Source organism: Hipposideros armiger, unplaced genomic scaffold (genome assembly GCF_001890085.2).
Source record: "Hipposideros armiger isolate ML-2016 unplaced genomic scaffold, ASM189008v1 scaffold_214, whole genome shotgun sequence".
NCBI classification, from domain to species: domain Eukaryota; kingdom Metazoa; phylum Chordata; class Mammalia; order Chiroptera; family Hipposideridae; genus Hipposideros; species Hipposideros armiger.
This window is the reverse complement of record NW_017731564.1, coordinates 2,082,551-2,104,391: the sequence shown is the minus strand read 5'-3', so window position 1 is coordinate 2,104,391 and position 21,841 is coordinate 2,082,551. Positions and strand designations below refer to the sequence as shown.

General features: G+C 40.2%; 1 protein-coding gene across 1 annotated transcript in view; it reads right to left on the bottom strand.

Annotated features, from left to right (window-relative positions):
* Positions 1-21,841, bottom strand: part of AFF2 (ALF transcription elongation factor 2) — a 487,333-nt gene that overhangs the window by 177,617 nt on the left and 287,875 nt on the right. The window contains exon 4 of the mRNA XM_019654146.1: positions 13,056-13,100. Within this exon, the coding sequence (XP_019509691.1) occupies positions 13,056-13,100 (45 nt within the window). The remainder of the gene's footprint in view (positions 1-13,055; positions 13,101-21,841) is intronic.

The following is a 21,841-nucleotide window of genomic DNA, read 5'->3' as shown; positions in this document are numbered from 1 at the left end:
ATTTCCCCCAAAATGTCATGATAGATTATCAACGTCCCTCTAAAAACAGAGTGGCCAACCTAAATAAATGGAGAGGCACACCACGTTCATGAATTGAAAGACACAAGGTAAAGATGTCAATTTCCCCCAAATTAATCTATTGATATAATGTTATACTAACCAGCATTCAAGCAGGATTCTTTGTAAATATAGAAAATAAGTTCCTATGGAATGGAAAGGGAACTAGAATAGCCAAACTATGTTAGGAAAAAAAAAGTTTGAAGATTCACATTATCTTATTTTAAGACATACTGTAAAGGTACAGTATTCAAGACATTATTGTACTGGTGAAAGGCCAGGGACATGGACCAATGTAATAAACTACAGAGTGCAGAAACACCCTCATAAACAAGGTCAATCTACTTTTTTGCAAACATGCAAAATCAATTGCAATGAGAAAGGTACTCTTTTCAACAAATGGCATGAGAACACAATGAACACAAGAAGCTTCAACCTACACCTCACACCATATACCAACATTAATCCAAAACAGATCAAAGACCTAAATGTAAAAAATACATTAATCTCTTAGAACCAAACATGGGAGAAAATTTGTATGACCTTGGGTTAGATAGCAAGTTCTTAGACTTGACACTTTTGATCACACTTTGGTCACACGTCTGTCACAATCCATAAAGGAAAAAAATAATAATTTTGACTTAATCCAATTAAGAACTTTTAGTTCTTAGAAAAACACCATCAAGGAAATGAAAAGACAAGCCACAGTCTAGGAGAAAACGTATATCCAGAATATATAAAGAACTCTCAAAATTCAACCATAAGGTAACAACAAACCTGATTTTTAAAATGGGCAAAAGATTTCAACAAACACTTCATCAAAAAAGATATACACAATGCAATATATAGATGATGCATTATAGAACTGTATGCTTGAAACCTATGTAATTTTACTAACCAATGTCACCCCAATGAATTTAATTAAAAAAGAAGACATACAAAAATGAAAATAAGCACATAAGATGCTCATTACCATTAGTCATTTGGGAAATGCAATTTAAAACCACAATCATACACCATTACAAATCTATTAGAAAGGATGAAATTAAAAAAAAAATAGCAATAAGATCAAATGTTGGCAAGGATGCTGAACAACTGGATCTTTCGTATATTGCTGGTGTGAATGAAAAATGGTACAACCACTCTGGAAAACAGTTCAGCATGTTTTTTAATAAAGTTAAATATATACTAACCATATGACCTAGCAATCCCACTCCTAGATATATACCCAAGAAAAATGAAAACATACGTGTACACAAAAATCTGTACATAATTATTAATAGCAACATTATTCACAATCACCCCAAACTAGAAATAACCCAAGTGTCCTTCAGTGGGTGACTGGATAAACAAACTGTGGCACATCCATGTCATGGAATGCTACTCAGGAACAGAGAGAATGAATAATTGATACATGTAACAGCTTGAGTGAATTTCAAAGGCATATGCTGAGTGAAAGAATCACTATGGAAAGATTACATACTGTATGGTTTTCATATAATATTCTGGAACACACAATGCTGTAGGGACAAAGAACAGATCAGCGTTTGCTAGGGGTTGGGGAGTGGAGTGGAGAGTCTGACTGCAAAACGGTAATGTGAGGAATTTTTTGGGGAGACATTAGAATTGTTTTATATTCTGTTAAAGGTGGTGATTATAGGAATCTCTACATATTTTAAAACTCATAGGGCTGTAACAAAAAAAAAAGGTACATCTTACTGAATATAATTTTTTTAATGGGCTGGCCAGAAATCAATACCACATGCCAAGTGTGGTCTGAGTCGAACAGAACAGAGGAAATCTATCCCCTTATCAGTTCTAGGTCAGAGGTTAGCAAACTACTGCTCAAAGGCCAGATCTGGCCCACTGACTGTTTTGTCAATAAAGTTTTATTGGAACACAGTCACAAGCATTCTTTTGCATAGTGTTTATGAATGCTTTCATGCTAAAACAAAGTTGAGTAGTTGAGACAGAGACCATATGGCCTTAAAAAACCAAATAATATTCACAATCTGGCCTTTTAAAAGTTTGCAGATCCCTGCTCTAGATATTTGTGTTCTATTAATACCGTTTGGGGAAGTGAGATATGTTTCCGTTAAAGTTTTTGTCTGCTGTAAACATTAGTGGACTCAAGCTCATTACCATATAGTCTACATTCCTATGAAACTTCATTTTATTAGATTTGGTCCATCTGGTAAGCTGTTTTCCTGATTCGGACAGGGGGTATTAGCAATCTCCCCTAGCTTCATTGTTATCTATTGGGTCAGGGGCTGAGCCCTACAGAAATCACTTGAAACCTTAAAACCTACTCCTTCAGGGCATAATCCAGGGTTATTCTGAGAGACAACTGTGGTAACTGCTGGAAGACTGAGTTAGGTCAAACAAACCAACCAACCAACAAACAAAACTACTCCTTCAGCTCTATGTCCTTGCTGAAAAGAAGATGCTTAACACCATGGACTCTGAGGCCAGATAGCCAGGGTTGAGACCTTGGCTCTGTCACACTAGTTGTTGAACTTGGAAAGTTACTTAAGCTCAAAGTATTTCCATTTCATTCTCTGTATCAGGGATGATAATAGTACTTGCTTTCTGGCATTGGTATGCTGATTATATAAGTTATTATATGGGAAGTCCTTAGAACAGTGTCAGGTACAAAAAAGCTGCTCTGCAACTATAATATTTAGTACTATTAGAGTTTACATTCAATTCAGGCCAACCTAAGCTCCAGTCCTGATTCATCTACTTAGTAGCTGCATGGTTATATGACTTGGGGCAATTTATTCAACCTCTCTGAGGCCTCCAGTCTTCCCTTGACCCGTGAGTTAAGGTCTCTGGGTAGGAAGCTAAGCACTGCTGGAGAAAATGACACAATCTATAGTCTGGAACTGGCATAAATTTCATGTCTTCAATGTGAACTGGATCCTCAGCATCGCCTCATGCTCTCACTGTATTCCTTAGATAGCCCCCTCTCTTCCTTTCAATGACTATTTCAAACTTTCTCCAATCCCCTCAAATCTCTTAAGTTTCCCCTGACTGCCTCCTACCCTTGCCAGCTCATCAGGAGACGGGCTGAAAATTAAAATTTATCCCATACTTACTTTTAATATTTTTTGTTTTTAATATTTAAAACATCTGAAAATAATATTTTTGTATGGTGTGAGGTAAGGATCCAAGATTAACTTTGGGAGAATAGAAATATTTGTGATACTGGCCTCCTATCCAAGAATGGTATGTCTTTTCATGTGCTTAAGTATGCTTTGGTGTCTCGTATAGTGACTTACGTGTTTATATAGCTTTGGCACATTTCTTGTTAAGTAAATTCATAACATATAAATGAAGTCTTTTTGCCCATTATATATTATAGTTGGCTGATTTACACATAAAGGCTATTTTTTTCATTGTTAGTTTCAGGTGTACAGAACAATGCAATAGTTATCCTTTTCACCCGTCACACAGAAACAACCCCCCCTCCCCCACCTACTGCCCTCCCACCCCTGATATCATACTTATCTATTACAATTCCATTGGCTCCATTCCCACACTCTACTCCACATCCTGTGGCTATACGTGTATATAATTATAGTTGACATACAATATTATTCAACATCAGCTTCAGAAATACAGTGCAGTGGTCAGGCCTCTACACTGACTATGAAGTGGTCTCCCTAACAAGACATGAGTCCATCTGGCCCCCTAAAAATATTTACAATATTATTGATTATATTCCCCAGACTGTCTTTTCAATCACTGAGGCCATATTGTAGTTACCAATATAAAGACTATTTTTATAGATTTACTTTGCACAGTGAAACTTGCTGAATTGTTGTTTTGCTCATACTAGTGTTTTTGGTTATCTAGGGATTTTCAGGAACACTGTGTGTGTGTGTGTGTGTGTGTGTGTGTGTAGTCTACAAATAATCACCATTTTACACATTCTCCCTCTTATTTTTATACTTTGTTTAATTGCCATGGGTAACCTTCAGAGCAATATTAAATAGTGATGGTGATAAAGAACCTCTAGTCTTTTTCCTTGATTGTAATGGGAATGCTCCTAGAGTTTGTCAGTGAAATGTGACACTAGCTTTTGGGTTGAGATGGGTATATTTGTATCACCTTAAGGATGTTTCCATCTATTTCTATTTTATCAAGAATAAGTGTTGACTTTTGTCAAGTATCTTTGAGCATCAATGAAGATGTTCACGTGGATATTTTCTTGTTTATTCTTTTCATAAAAAGGCATTATATTACTTAATTTCTTAATATTGAACCAGCTTTACAATGTTGGAATAAAACCCACTTAGTGATGGTGCAAATCCTTTGAAGTTCGGTCTGATTCTGTTTGTTAGTATTTCATTAAGGAAATTTGCATCAATATTCACAAATGACGTTATTCCATAATTTGCTTTTTTGTTTGCTGCTTTTGTTAGATTTTGGGATCAATGTTATGTGCTAGTTTGGCTTGTCTAGAAAATACTTTGCAAATTTCTCTTCTTGATCTATGTTCTGGAACAGTTGAGCTGTATCATTTCTTCATGGTTTGGTTGACTTTCCTCATGAAACCCCATCTGGGAGTGATGATTTCACTAATGGGTGGTACTAGTCTCCATTTCATTCATGGTGATAAGTCTGTTTAGATTTTCTTTTTTTTGGAGTCAGTGTCAGTCAATTATATGTCACTAGAAAAATCATCCATCTCATATCGATGCTTACACTTATTTGTACAGAGGTGAATATACTGCCACTTATGATTATTTTAATTTTGTCTGTATCTGAGAGGTTATTTCTCTTTTGTTTTATATATTTGTGCTTTTGCCCTCCTTTTTCTTGATGAGGTAAACTAACAAATTATCTGTTTATTGTTATTGCTCTTTTACTTAGGGAAAAACATCTTAAATGTGCTAATTCCAATTATTTCCTGTTCATAATTGATGACCTTACAGCTCTTGATTTATCTACTTTTTTTTAAAGATTTTTTTTTATTGGAATTGGGGGAAGGGGAACAGATAAGTTGCTATCCTTTTGTTCTTCAGTCTAGTTGTGGAGGACATTGCTTCACCGGCCCATGTTGGCACCATCATTGTGCTCTTCCCAAGTGAGGCAGATCAGTCACTGGCTTCTGGATGACCGCTCACAGCAGCTGCTGGCCGCTCACGCTGGCTTCAGGCTACATACGGTAGCCCACGGCAACCCACCTGCCGTCACCGACGACTCACGGCAGCCCAGCTCCAGGTTGAGCTGTTGTTCAGCATCTTAGCTGTAGAGGGCAATGTCAGTGGCCCTCATATGTGGGATCCGAACCGGGGCCCTCTGGCGTCCCAAGCCAGCTTTTAACCAACGTGCCACTCGACCGGCCCGATTTATCTACTTTTTAAATAACATCTCTAAGCTCTTATATCCCTGCTTTCACTCTTGTTTTTTTAGATAAAATTGCTTCTTCTTTTTTTTTTAACAAGTCATGCAACTAAGTTGGCCATAGCTTTAATTTGTTCCCTAGCAATACTTTTTCCTGCTACATTTTTTTTCATATGTTGCTTTTGGGTGCATTTTTACATAGCTCTTATGATGAATCCTTTTTTGATTATTACTAAGTTTTTAGTGACAAGCGATTTCCTGGATCAGTTATTTGCGAGATGTTTTGTGGCTGTGGGGGCTGTGGCTTAATCCAAGACTAACAGGAATTCTCTTCTGAACATCAGGGTGTGTGACCAATTGCTTTGGCCTTTACTTATATCTTACCAAGAGATATCAGCCCTGCAGACTGCTCACAATGCAGTATCTCACTCTTCCATCTTGCCTCATCAAAGAAGCGCTTTCAACAAATGTGGATTAGGTAAGTAATTTCCCATTAAATCCTGCCTGTCTCACTTCTCAAGATATGTATGTCCCAAACTTGGTCCACAGAAGCTCCCATCACAAACCTTCACACCCGTTTGCATTATTCCAACATTGTTTTTGCTTTTCACGGTGTGCCACTTATCCCGCAAATCAATGCTTCATCAGCTGTGCCAGACTCGTGTCCACGAGAGCCGTCTTTTGGATTATTCCGTCTGAACCTCACAAAATAAACTGTGATTTAGGCTTCTGGATGTCTTCTGGTTAGATCAGTTACGCATTTTACATTTCTTTTCCTCATTCTCCATAATATTTTTGGTGATTAACAAGAGCAGGGACAAGCATTGATTTAGCCTTTCATTTTAAAACTGGAAGATACTTACCAAATTGACTCTGAGAGGCTACTTTCTCAATGCATTTTCCAGAGACTCTGGTTTCACCTTTACACAGGTGCAAATGGGATGGTTAATGTCCTTGCATTACCTGAATGCGTATACCCCGGAAAAAAAGGCTGCTTCTCAAACAACAGTTGGAAGCTATTACTTCTTTCAGATAAGCCTAGACTGGTTTTAGGCCAACAAACACATTGTTTTGTTACCCTCTCTGCACACCCAAGATACAGAAAGCAGGTGTAAATTCTACACATGGCTTAAATTCTCACCTGCTTTCATTCAATTTGATAGAAAATAATAAATCACTATATTCACAAAAAGAAACAGGCTGACGGAAAACAGACTTATTTTTATAGCACAGTTAAGATATATAGGGACTCGTGTATTTACTCAGCTATTTTAAAGGGCCTACTCTTGCTCACTCCCTGGGCAGTTAAATGCTGAGTTACTAAGTTATGAGTATTTGACATCATCTCTTTCCTGACATGTCCCCTGTCTGACAGGTTCCCATGATTCACTGGGCCAGTCACCTCGTTACTCACATTACTCATTTTCCCAATGACGTCCGTAGAATCATTTAGCATTCACATCATATACTAGATGCAAACCCCCAGATTCCACATGACAATATTTAAACTGCTTGACAGGCTCCAAGTGCACTGGGAAGCACACTGGATGGCTTACCTACATTGTTCACATAATAGTTGTTATAATTAAATTTAGCATCTTTCTTCTGGGTTGGTTTGTGTTTGAGAAAAGAGAAAATGATTACTGGGAGGCAAATAATGGGGAATATCTCTTATGGGCTAATTTGATTCCATGAATAGCTCACCTCATATATGCGTACTACATATTAAGTCCATTAGTGCTTTGAATTAGCTTCAGAAAAGGTAATACTCCACATAATTTACCCAGTCAAGGGCATTTTCACCTGCTGACAAATTTACATATTTTCCAATGTCATTAGGTAAAAGCTAGTCATCAGTAGAGCAGAGGGGGCAATCATTAGTTAGCTCATTTATTTGGCTCCATCAATGTTAAAATTAATTATAGTCTAAATTATATTTAGCAATTGTTGTCTTTCTTGGATGGAACACTATATAGCTATTTCAAATAATGGTAATTTTAAAAGTCCACACCAGACTAGGATAGATGCTTTTTGAAACATTCCAGAAGGAATAGTATTTAAGACAGCTTTATAGAAAATCGCTTGCATGATTCCAATTTGAACATTATTTATACATTAATTTGACAGAATATAAAATCAATTGCCTAATTATTGGTTAAATTTATCAAAGAAATTCTACTGAAAGGTGCTTGATTATGCTTCATAGTTATGATAATATAATCAAATTTCCTTTCACACATAATTGTCTGACCAATTTGGCTCCCTGATCCATTTTTCTCTCACTCTTGAGATGGGCTTTTTCATTTGTTTCCCCTTTAAAAGTAAAAAATAGTAAGTACTGTACATGGCCATCCTGTAATCATTCAGTACATTTTTTCCATGCTAAAACTGTAAACTTAAACACAGACCTAATAAGTAGAATTGCCGTCATTTAGAATGCTGTAAACACAGATCATGCTGTAATCACAAAGAGGTGCCCATGTCAATGTGCACCAACCTGATCCATATGGCAGGAAGAGATCTGTAAGACGATAGTTTATCAAATCAAGTTCCCTAAATCCTAGCTAGCAAACTCAGCCTCCCTCATAAACAGTGAATTACCCTTACAGACGTTTGCCTATGAAATTATCAACTACTGAAGGCACTTTGGTAGGAAATGCAATCTGTTCAGTGCCAAATCAAAGAGCAGCACTGTATCTGCATTTTTTACTCTAGGAAGGATTTAATTGATAGATTATTGATATTTTAAAGTAAATTCTTGCTAGGAACAAATAAATTATACTACTGCAGAACAAATAATCATTGAACATCCCTCCTTAGCTCGTAGCACTTAGTGTGTGCTGCTCCCCTTAGCTTTACTCTTCCAGAAATGATTACTCTAGGACCCATAAAACCCTGTGGAGCTCAAAAAAGAAGCCGCCGCTGCTGCCCATATGATTACATATGAGCAGCTTAAGGATCCCTCATATGATAGATGAATTGTAACTGCAAAATGCCATCATTGGGCCCAGAATTGTTATTATTTTTCATTTCTGTTTGTACTTGAGGGTAGCTTGACTCTAAAGAGAAAATGGCATGCTGACAGAAGCAGGTACACCGGCTGGGCTGCACTGCACAGATGGCTGCTTTTACGTTTCTGATTTGTAAAATTTATAATAAGCAATAATGGACTTGACAAGCAGCAAACACATCTGAACTTATACAACTTACACTGCAGGAGACGGGCAGTTTGGCAGAAAAGCGCTGGAGGCTGGTGAATTCTGCTTTGTTTGAAAAACTATTTGAAATTATTTTGACATAATTGAATTTGGACAAATGAAGGAAACAACAGAAGCTGAAATAAGCTGTTGGTTGATATCATTATAATATTAATCCTAAAGTGGATTGGAGCTAGTGAATGAAGGATGGATTCGAGTAAAGAAACAGGAACAGAAGGAATGGTTAACATGACATTGTCACAGACCTAGGGGCACATTACTTAACCTCTCTGGGTTTCATTCTTTCCTGTTTTGTAAAATGTGACTAATAATACAATCCTTTAGGGCTGTTATGAAGAGAAAATGACATAATATGCTTAAGCACTCTTCCTGGCATACAGTACGTGGCACATTAAAATTACTGTTGTTATTTCTTTTATTAGCAGCAGTAACTTGTTACTGGTATTATTTTATTATTTGAAATGAGATTTGAAAATATTAAGAAGAAAGAATTCATTCCCGAGACCTGCTCAAATTATGTTGCTTTGCTGATATTCTGAGTTAAAGCTTCTAGAAGTAAGTCAGCCAGTATCTGAAGAATTGGGGTTTTTTTGGCAGGTCTTACTTTTCCCAGTTTTATGGAGAAATAATTGACATACATCACTGTATAAGTTCAAGGCTTACAGCATGATGGTTTGATTTATATATATTGTGACATGATTACTACAATAAGTCCAACTAACATCCATCTTCTCATATAGATACAATAAAAAGAAAAGAAAGAAAAATAATTCTTCCTTGCAATGAGAACTCCTAAGATGTACTCTCAACAACTTTTCTATATGTCATAGAGTAGTGGTGACTGTAGACATCACGTTGGCAATTCCATCATAGTGCTCGTTTATGCTATAACTGGAAGTTTATACTCTTGACCACCTTCCTCCAGTTTCCCCTCCCTGCATCATATGCCTTTGGTAAACACAAGTCCAATGTCCTTTCCCATGAGTTTGCTTTTTTTAAAGATTCTACATACTGTGTTTCCCTGAAAATAAGACTGGGTCTTATATTAATTTTTGCTCCAACAATCTACATTTATTCATTTATTCATGTACAAAAATCTACATTTATTCAAACAGTCACGTCTGGCGGACGATCTTAACTGGGGCTTAGGTTTGGGGTAGGGCTTATATTACGAGCATCCTGAAAATCATGCTAGGGCTGATTTTCCAGTTAGGTCTTATTTTCCAGGAAACACGGTATAAGGGAGATCATACAGTATTTGTCTTCTTCAAGGTCCATCCATATTGTGACTAATGGTAGGATTTCCTCATTTTTTATGGCTGAATAATATTCTATATAGACACCACAACTTCTTTATCCTATCATCCATTAGTGGGTACTTAGGTTGTTTCCATGTCTTAGCAACGGTGAATAATGCTGCTATGAACATAGGGAGTACAGATATCTTTCTGAGTTAGTGTTTTTGTTTCCTTTGGATATATTCCCAGAAGTAGGATCGAAGCAATTTTTGTAATCAAAAGATTCTCAGTGTAGGTTTGTTATAGGGTGGCTGACAGTTAGGTGTAGTACAAAACAAAGACCAGGCTCTCTTTCTGCTTTTTGCCATCTATTAGCCTTGCCCTTGTTTGCCGGTCAGTTATAACCTCTCTGGGCATCAATTTCCTGAAATAATAAGGAAATACCACATTTCATATGATCAAGATAAGCTAATGAAGTTCCAGTGCTTTGAAAGGCACTCATGTGCCACAGGGAAATAAGGTTGCCATATAAGCGAGCCCTGGAAGAACAGAGAAGGTGGGCTCCAGCCTGGTATGAGAGCCAGGAGCATAAAGAGAATGGAAGCGCTGGTCTGAAGGGGAGCTGAGCCCATTATCAGAGAAATGGTGAGAGGAACTTTTGAAGAGAGCTGACTGGTTTGGATTTGAACAGCATTTTCAAAAAGGGGGCCAAAATGAAATGCATTAGGCAAAAGTATTTCCATTGCCTGGGTACTGAGGGACTGTGAGTGGGGAGAGGGCTGCTGTGTTGTCCTTGGTTAGTTAATAAAAGAGGTCTGTCCTTATGTGAGATGAAATGGGTTTGCATGCATTTGCCTGTGGTGCTGTAAAGGCAACAAGCGGGGAAGCCGGGAGGTTGGGAAGTTGGGAGAGCAAACAGATAGAGCTTTCCGTGTTACATATGCAAACAGTGTCTACACTTTAAAGATTCCTTCTCTGCAGCTGGGTGGTGGGGTGCAAGGGTGAATAGTTACCCCTGTTTTCTAGATGAAGACACATAGGTAGGAAGCAATGAAATGTCATAAGCAACTGGGAGCCAGCTTTGCCTGCCCCTGGGCTGGACATCCTTCGTCTGTATCGCTACCTCGAGGGAGAGAAGACGACCTCACTTGCTCTTGACCCCACTTCATTTGAAAATCACTGAGGGGGTTAGAAAGAGTTGGAGAGAAAGAGAAAAAGTGATCCCTCCCAAGAAGGAGGCAGAGGGGGAGCAAAGAGACTTACTGTGGAGCCATCCAAAGGGCTCCCAAGGCCCTCAAACAAATGGAAATGAACGTGTGACAACAAAAACGTACTACAATTTAAGAATTAGTAGTAAAACTTGGGACGTAAACTTAAGAAATCTTGTTTTTATTCTAAGCATGGGGGATGAAATGTGTCACTCTTCAATAAAGGAAAGCCCACACTCATTAACAGTGTTGTTGAAAAAGTAAAAAGACGTTTCCTTAATTTCTCTTTCAAGAACAATTTCTCTTTTACAGGCTTAAAGCAACCTGCTTCTTTTCTTTCCATGATTAAGTGACATTCTGGTGTTTCTCTAAGTGGCCTCTCCAGCAGACCGGAGTCGCCAGCCCCTAACAGGTGGGCATCTGCTTCCCTTGATTAGTCACTGTGTGAGCCACCTATGCACGGGGGCCAGGCTGCTCTTAAGTAGAGATTGGCAATTGTGACAAAGTAGGTGGTGATGTTGAAATGGGTTTGACAGTCATTTGGGAGTTAAGACCACTGACATCGTTTGGAAAAACAAGACAACTGCACTCAGAGAGACTACGGCAAGATATTTCTTTAAGGATTGCAGCCGGCACACTAGCAAGGATTTGGTGTGTTTGTATATCAGACCTTTCTCCACCCACTAGAAGGAGCAAGCAACTGGGTTCCCAGGATGCATCACAGTTGTGGATCTCACAACAGTCGTCTGTCCCAAACCCAGATCCTTGGACCCCACAGAGAGATGACTGAGGGGTTTCTGGGCTATTATCTTACCAAAGTCATGGGTATACCCCTAATTCAGATAGTCTCATCTCTGATCGGTGACAGGGCTCCTTTTTAATAGTCAGTAACAATGTTCTTGAGCTGAAAAGGTACACGAATATCCACAACAGGTAAAATCACGAGGCCAGTCAATTTGATGGTAAGCAGCTTTCTGCTCTTTATTACTCCTTTGGCTGCATTTTCACATGGTTTGCTCCCAACACTGGGCTGCTGCGAAGGCACTTACCAGGGGGAGCTTGTGGAGCTTGTGAGGAAAAGGGGTGCAGAATTTTAACTGACGCACAGATTATTTTCTTTCCCCAATAGAAAGCCTGCATGGTTTTCTCATGGTCATACTGATCATCATTTATCATCCTAACAAGCTGCTATATGCCACTTGGCAGCTTTTAAGGGAATCAGGACACATATTATTGCCCTCTTTTACAGACGAGGAAGGGAGAGTCAGAAAGATGCAGTCATCTGTCCACAGAAGTGACAAATGGTAGAGGCAGGTCTGGACCTCCCTCCAGTGACTCCCGTTGTTCATATACCATGTCGCCTTGTGATGCCAATGGCCAGAGAAAGGACATACATTTTTCTGGCTTGTTTTTTCTTCTTGGTTTAATCGCTCCCTTTGGCAGAGGTTATTGCCACCTTTTGCAACTTTGTGCGGCCTCCACGCCATTCTCACGCATAAATTCACTCCTATTTAGTAACATTTCCCACCACTCGCCATCAGTCTCAAGTCTCTCCTCCTCCCCTCTGCCCCGCCTTTCCACATCTCATCCCCTCATAAAAAGCTATGATTTCCATAACCATGTGCCATCCACAATGCAGTGGGAGGCAGCAGTGACGTTGACATGACATCCCAAGAGCAGAAAAGCAACGATTTAGAGTAGGATGCTTGAATGGGGAAAGTTTCCTGAAACAGGTGGTGAGTCCATTCAGACTTCAAAAGAAAGACCCAGGAGGAGGCAAGAATGGGGCAGAAGTGTGGTGAGATTAGGAGACTACCTTGATTAAAGAAGGAGGAGGCGACAGGTAAGGAATGACACAGGAGGTATGAGCAGAAGGGTCTTGAAGTGATACTCGTGGAAACAGAACAGTAATTACTGTAAACAGCTTAAGCAGACAGATTGCTTCATTATTAAAAGGCACAGAAATAAAGGTTTAAACTCACCCGTAAGATTTCTTCAACACTACATGGATCACTGGCCAGGCTTACCTAAAACAAAATAAACCAAAAACATTAAGCGCAATCTAGTTATTCTCAGAGACGCTTATTGCATGATATTGGGTTGTCGGAAAAGTCATGACATATTTTTTCTATTTTTTTGTTTGCTGCAAAAATGCGTCATGACTTTTCTGACAACGCAATATTTTACTGAGTAGGAAAAAGTGTAAAGAAAGGAAATATAGCTATCAATGCATTTTTTCCCTATTAAAGACAAAGCAGTAAGTATCTGCAAATGGCTAATTCTGTGTTACTTTCATGAAGCAGAAAGACTGCCGTGCAAGGTGCCGAAAGAAAGTTACTTGTCCTGTCACTGGTTTGGCTGTGGGGACACTGAGACATCCTCCCCTATTATCCGGGCTTCGCTTTGCTCGTCTATCCAGACAAGGAGCTCAACTTTGTGCTCTTTAAGGCCTCTTTCACCTTCTGACTTAGTTTAGGATGTTCTTCAGCATCAGAGATTTTGAAAAGATTAGGCCTATGTGCAACACTTCTAGGATTTAATTAAGTTCTCTTTGAACTGAGGAGTCCAACCAGATGCCCACAATTCTTATCCAAGACACTAAGGGCAAAACGCCTGTGTGAAGTGCATGCTTCCCTTGGCACGTAATGAAGACTCTCACAGATACACGAACTGAACCCTTGAGCCATCTCTCCCAGGGGGCCCCTTCCTAGTCAATCAAAATTCAAACCACCAGTAGGAATATACTGAAGACTTACTCCATGTCTGGCAGGTGGCCCTTTCCTCCAGGGGTTCCACAGTCAGGGAAAACAAGAGGCCAAATACCAAAGTGAGACACCAGCAATAAAGCAGTATATGACAAGGGACCTGAGAGTGGGACAGCCACCTGATGTCACCTGTGCAGGTTCTGCACATCCCCCAAACATTCCTGACTCTCTGTATACCTTCCTTCTCTTCAGGATTAGAATCTGATCACTTCCAACTCTCTCCAGTTCTTGGAAGAACATTTGGTGTCTCTGACTCACTGCCTTGTGAAGTGCAAGGCCAGTCCTAGATACAGACAGCACTGCCACACAGGCCACAGGCCAGGACTCTCACAAGGACAATGAAGTCCTAACCCCTTAGTTACTCTGATACACCAGAGTATGAAGCATAACTACATTTGGGGCAATGGGGACTAGAATGTGGCTTCAGTCTCCCTCAACATAAAAAAATGCATGCTAAAATCATCGGCAAATCTTAAATTAGTATTCAAGTCACTACTGTCCATGCTTCAATTTCAGCCAATGTTGATTGAATACTTTCTCCTTATAAGGCCCCTGCTCCCAGGAAAATAAAATTCTTAGTGGGGGGAGGCAGGCTGAGAAAGAATCACAAACAATGTGGGGCCATCCAGCCTGGGTTATCCTGGTGTAATTAATTACAGTGTCCCCTTTCCTCTTCAAAAACTTCCCAGGTTGGTTGATAAATTATACAGTCATCCTTCCAAGAGCAATCATATGCCAATATTGGGTAGAAAGAAAAGTAGAAGGAAAGGCTGAAAAAAGTTGTCTGGACAAACATTGGAAACAACACATTGTAAATACAGGTTTCCGATAGGGAACCCTAGATGGTTTGGCCTAGGATAGTTCATTCATTCATTCATTCATTCATTGAACAAATATTTTTTGAGGGCCAAGGACTATGCCACCAGATTTGCACTAGGCACAGATACAATGGAAAGTAAAAGGAAACACAGTTTCCTCCCTCATGGAGTTGGCAGACTCGAGAGGAAGGAAGATATGAGGAATTGCATGGTTAAGGTACAATGGTGACTGTGCTAAGTGCTACAAAGGAGACCATCCCATGGACACTAGTTCTGCAAAATAAAAGGTTCATTGTCCAAATAAGTGTGGGAAATGTTGCAATCCATTCCTTTCTTGGAGGCCCATGTTGCAAATTAAAGGCTTTGAGACATCTATTGAATTGATTTAGTGCAGCACGTTCCCAACTTTCTTAACCACTGAATTCTTGGGTTTTTCGTTTTCGTGCCCATCTCCCCCTCCCAATAAACCATTATTACCATTACACAGAATGAATGTTTGCAGAACATATACTGGGAGATACTAGTTTAACATATTACGGGACTATAGAGATGAAATGATTATTCTTAACAGCAAATAAAAACTCATTCCATTGTTCAGTGCTCCAGGAACTGTATTTTCCAAGACAATTCTTGAACTTCTAACAAATACCTTCCCCAAACACAAAGGTCAAAATGATTATAGCAAAGACTTCAATCTCTAATAGCATTGTTGCATTGTATCAGCGAGGCTGCCTGGGCTAAAAACATATAGCCCACACTCATGAAAAGGTCTTTGTTCTCCTCTTTCCAAACAAACACATTAATGAGGAAAAAATATCAACAACATGCAGACACAGCAAGAACACTTGCCTAGGAGTCTAATGAGTTATATGGGAGTTCCAGCCCTATCGCTTGGTAGCATGACTTAGTAACTTTACCCCCCTAAGTTCCGCTTTTCCCAACTGTAAAATAAAATAGAATAAAATAAAATAACAACAACAATAATAATACCTGCTCCTTTCAAATCTCACAGGGTTTCTGTGAGCCACAAATGAAATAAGTCATGTGAATGTGCTTTGTAACCCACAAACCCCACACAATGTGTCAGGCCATTACCCCCTCGTCCTGTTTTTCTCCTTACTGCTTTATTATTCAGCCCAGTTCTCATCTTTTCAAGGTAAGATCTGACTCACTCTTGCCAACTGCAAATATCATCTCTACACCTGGTATTATAAATATCCATTTCCTTATGGGGGAAAACGCTGTCAAAACAGAAAGAGTTGTGGACTCTGGGGCATTGCAGCAAATCTAATAATGACTTATTAGGGTCAGCAGCACTCAGGATTGGGGAAACTCGATAGACAGGGGCAGTCAAATCAATATGCATCCACGTGAAGTCGGATTTTTTTTTTTTTAGAAAACACTGGAATCCAGCATTCACACGGAGCTGCTAGTCCCGCAATCTCAGCGAGCCCTGCCCCACAGCTGTTTTCACTGCGAGAAAACTACATTCAAGCCACAAGTGTTTCTCCCCCTGCAAGTGCTTTTGAATTAAGCATCAAGGATTTCCTCCATGCCTAGAAAGAAGGCTGCAAGGCGTGGCGGGGGTTGGCCTCTTACTCTCTGAGTTACGTGTCTAGATGGGATGGGAAAACAAACAATTAGAGACCCACTGGGACATACATTGTAAGGTGGCCATGACAAGGGTAATAGGATCTATTCATTCACCCTTCTGCTATTCATCAGTTCTCCCATTTATTACTTTCGACAACACATCCTGATTGAGCTCACACTGTGCTCAGGATGGTGCCAAGAGGGAGGATTTAAAGACACTGAAGACAACATAATTTCTGCCTTCAAGACTCCACGCAAATTGGGGAGACAAACATTTACACGGGAGACAGACAATACTGAACAGGAGGTCTGATTTAGGTGTCAGGGGGAGGGTACCTACCGGGTTCACGGACAGAGCCATGTCCGACAGAAGCTCCCAGCCGCCGAGGTCCACACTGTAGTCCTCACTCCCTAAGGGAGTGAGAGGCCAAGGACTTGACATGGCCGAGAAGTGGTGCGGCCACCTGAGGCCACTTCAGTCTCTGAGCCCCTTGCAGAGCTGCACCGGGGTCACTCTGCCCACTGGAAGGAAGCTGAACTAAGCCTGGGCTCGGCCCCAATTTTGTCCAGTTGTTCGTTCTCTCTCTCTCTCTCTCTCTCTCACACACACACACACACACACACACACACACACACACCCCTCTCGCAGTAATTCTGGAGTCACTTGGACAGGTGTGAAAGGAGATTGAGGAAGAGAACTAACTAGTGGTGGTGACACTGGGATTAGAACTGCTGCCCGACCAGTTGCCAAGCTGCTCTTTCATGCTGGAGCCACCTTCTCCTCTCTTTAAATCCACTCTTGAGTATTCAGATAGTCCACAAAGCGCAAGTTAGCCACTCAGAGCCGCAGCGTCCTTTGGCGTTCCCCTCCCCGCCCCCTCCTCCTGGAGCAGAAAGCAAGCTGCATGCTGCAGAGGGAAGGCTGTGCTCTCGCTCCTGGCCTCAGCGGACCCTCTTGTGCTGGGCAGGATGTGGTCCTCTGAGGGCCAGGGGAGGCAGGCACACATCGGGCAGGTGGTGAGTTGTCTGAGAGCCCTCACAAGTGCCTACCCTCTCTGCATGTGACAGTGCAGGCTGCCATGCCATGTAGCCACAGAGAGACCATGCACAGATCATCTGCCTGGTGATAAATACATATCTTAGGAAATAATCAGGGTACCTTTAAATCATCAAATATTCAATTAACTGCAGCAACAATAAATGAACTGCATAGGATGTTTTAATCATTCTGGAATTAATCAGTTTGGAGCATCTTTCTTGACGATTAGGGTAATACAAGATATCAAAAATACCCTGATTGTGGCATTGAGAAACATAAGCAGCAGCTAGCACTAATAGAAAACATGGAGATTAATGTAAAACATTAAAAGAATAATGATCATCACACAGTTAACCCGGAGGAGGTGAATGCATGCCTCTCAGTATATTATTATTGAGGGACTACGAGGCGAAAAGAGGTCATTTTATTGTGTGTGGTTTTTTTTTCCTTAAAATGATCCTGAGGTTGTCCCACAATGCCTGGCAATCAGAGCCCACTATTTTAGGTGTATTCCACCATGACAAAGACTTCATAAAGTAAAACTCCAATGCTGCAAGTTTAATTGCCAATGAATGCTTGGGTTCTCCTAACGAGGGCCAGTGACATTGAGTGACACACCACCAACACCAAATACCATGCTATCAGCCCAGTTAAACAACATCCATGACTAACACCCATGGCGGCTTCCAAAATAGTTCTGTTTGGATTTTTATTAACAAATTTCCACATTTATCCCCATGATTGATTTACAGGACACACAACCCTTCTGACATGGCATTACTAATAAAATGAAAACTCTGGTTATGATATTGTACTACCAAATGAGTTTTCTGTCCTTTAAAGAAATGCTTAATCTTCATCATTGGTGATTTATAAAAACAAGGGACAGCAGCCTCAGAGGCTTTATCTCCCCTCCCCCCATCCAGGGAGGCCAAGTTTTCCAATTCACTTTAAACTGTCCCTATTCTAGTTTGTATTCATGAGTCTATGATTAAATGAGAACAGTTAATATTATACAAGCTCCAGACAGACATCATCAGGTAAGATAACTTCAATCCAAACAAACAAAAAAAGATTTTACAACAGTGACATGTGACAGCCAGCTAGCTCATCTTCCAATTTCATTTTCATACAGCAAAAGTCCTGGGTGTCCAAAGAGTTGGTGTTTGCCTTAAAATACGGCTTCTGACCAATTTTAAGGGAGTCACATGGTCAAAATACCCCATGTAAAACAGGCTAATATTCACCACTCCCTCTGAGAAAAGAAGGAACCAAAAGTAGAGTGTGAAGATCAAAGGAATTTAACATTTGCCATTTTAAGCTAAGTCTTACAAATGAATTTTTCTTCTAGAATCTTACATGAAACTAAACCAAAAGGGAAGAGACAGCAATCCTATTTTATTTATTTGAGCAAATAAATGAGATAATTTACTATATTTTCTGGGAGCATCAAGGAGTAGTGGAAAGAGCATGGATTTTGAAGCTGGACAAACTTGGATTTTAATCCCAGCTCTGATATTTAACTTGCTTTGTAAACTTGGGCAAAATACTTGAACATCTCTGAGCCTCTGTTTCCCTATCTACATAAGGGTAATTTAAAAATCCACTTCTAGGATTGTTGTGAGGTTGAGATGACCTGACGTATATACAGTAAAACCTTGGTTGCGAGTAACTTGGTTTGCGAGTTTCTGCAAGACGAGCAAACATTTCTAATACATTTTAACGTGATGAACAAGAGATGCCTTGCAATACGAGTAGTTTGTTTCCAGAATGAATTATGCTCACAAACCAAGGTATTACTGTAAAAGTACATTAGCCTGGTAGGGGGAGTGTCAGAAGTCTCCATCATCACCTTCTATTCTAAGTTCCCTCTGAGGCCCTTCGAAAGGCACCAGCACCCTGAGCCTTGGGATCATTGAGTACATAGTTTGGACACCTTGTAAATTGGCCCCTATGACATCTTGTGAATGTCACTAATTATTAAATCCTATTCAGGGGCCCAGTGTATAAAGGAGTCTCAGGATGCTACTGCATCTGGTGGCTCTCACTGAAGGTGACAAAGGAGGCTGTAGACGGGACTTGAGGGGGAAAGACAACAGGGAGAAAAGGGGGAGTTGGGGGTGGAAGGGTGGGGGAAGGGTGGGGGTTGTGCTTCATTATGAAGCCATCTCTTCGCTGATTGCATTAGGTATGGGCAACAGCGGAATACATATGCAGAAAGTCCCATCATCAGCTAAGAGTCCCTAATGGCAGATGGAATTTCAAGTGAAGAGTGCTTAATTCAGTGGCTTCTGAATAGCCATTAGCTCAGTGTTCATTTATTTGGTCTAACAATTAGTTTCGATAGACGACTGACCTATAAACGGAGAGAGGGGCTTTAATCTTAAAGAAAAATAAGGTGGACATCTAGGAAGAATACCCTAGGAAACCAAGAGCCTATCTGGAAGCACCTGTCTGCCTGACCTACATTCCCCCGAAGATGCTTTGCCTCTGGTCACCTGGGATGGGTAGTGAGGTCATTCTGGCTGCTGCTGTCACTGCCCAAACCCGTGCCGAGGCTGTGAGTCTCTGCTGGCCAGCTTCTGCAGGGCCAGACCCCCTCCTAACATATTCTCCAGGCTTTTTTCCTAGATTCCTTACTTCTGGGCTCACGCTCAAGCTGTATCCTCCTCCTCTTTGTCAGCCTCCAGACTCCAACCCAGCTTGCTTGCCCCTTCCTGCCCATGCTCGTCTCAGCCTTCTGTGCTATTGGTGCCTGCTCTATAACCCAAATACCTTATAGCCATGCTCCCATCCTTTTGAAATTCCTGGGCATGCATCCGACACCTCAGGGTCCACGGGGATACCCACTTCTGACCTGTCCAAGTCTTAGTACCACAACAAAGGACCATTTAAGATTAGTTTTGATTCCACTCAAATCCCTCCTTATTGCACTTCCATTAACATTACTGGCTAACTTGTGCACAGGCCCGTAATTTCTTCTAGTAAAAGAGGATACTGCAAAAATAGAGATGTACAAATGGAAGCAAAGTAAGGCAATTTCTGAACCCTGTCACTAGCCACTGTTAACAAGGCCAACATGGATGATCTAAATATATAAAAAGATATATCAAGAAGCAAGTTCACTTCTGAATTTTGTCAATTAAAGCATAAATGTTAGAGTGTTTAGAGCTTTCTAATGCTTCATGATCACGACAAACTCTCACAGTATAGAGCAACTAAACAATTGCAAAGCAGTGATCTCACTTTCAGGTAAATGTGATCTTATAAAGTAGTAAAAAGAAAAACATACTGAGAGTCAGGAAACTGTGGTGTCATGTCCATGCTCTACTGCGAATTAACTGTGAGATTTCAGACAATTCACTTTCTCACTCTCCAGTTTATACAACGATGGCATGAGGATACAGTACAAATTCCCAGTGTTTTGTATTTCACTTGACAGTACAAAATTAATAAGGGATCTACATAAGATCACTAATTTTTTTTTATTTTGCCAGGAAAGGACACTACAAAAACAACACCCAAAAGGTAGGAAAGACAGTTTCTTCATAAATAGGACAGCAAACTTATGCCAACATCAAACACACTGACACATACCATTGTTTTCATATTTCCCATTTTGTCACAGAATAACGGTACCTGGTTGCCAGGCAAGGTGACATCTCAGGTATCTTTTGGATTTTGTGGTTTATTCACCTTCTATTTATTCTACTATATTACATATATTTTATTCTATGTAGTAGCCCTCTTCGCAACATTCAATTCTCTATCTCTTATGTATGGATTACTTTCCCTGTGAATTACTAATGTTAATTTTCACATCCCAGATATATTCTGTCTTTCCATGATGATGATTTTTTAAATGCACGGGGAATGAAAATTAATTTTTGTCCTAACCGATACAAACACAATTAAGAAGGCAACCCTTACGTAAAAAGTCATATGTAGCATGTAGCATACGTGCACTATAGCCCTCATCTAAAACACTGGTTTCACACCTTAGCCATCCTAAGATGAAACTGAACCAAGAGACCATACACAGTACCTTTTGCTAGGATTCCACATTTCACACAGCATAGCATATTATCTATCATGTGTCACGTATCCTAAAGACACCCATGAATACTGAGGAGTGTCTAAGGAGGCAGGAGGAAAACCAGGTAAGCATCAAGTCCCAGAAGCCTAGAGAAGACAGCGCTTCAAAGAGAAAGTGGCCATTAAGTAAGATACAGATACAGAATCAGCCATTGGGTTTGGCAAGATCTAGGTCATTGATAATCATGGTAAGAGCTGTTTCAGTGGCATGCCGTGGACGCACACCTGACTGGAGTGTGTTGAGAGGAGGGGAGAGGAAAACATGGAGAGAGTGAACACATGATTCCTACTGTGAAAGGGAGCAGAGAAATGGGTGATAGCAAGTCATGATGTGGAGGTCAAGATTTTTTCTTTGTTTTTCAAGAGGGATGACATTAAGGCATATTTATATACCAATGAGTATAACTCAGTGGAGAGGGGAAAAGTGTAGCAAAAGAGGAAGCAGGTGATGGTAAAAG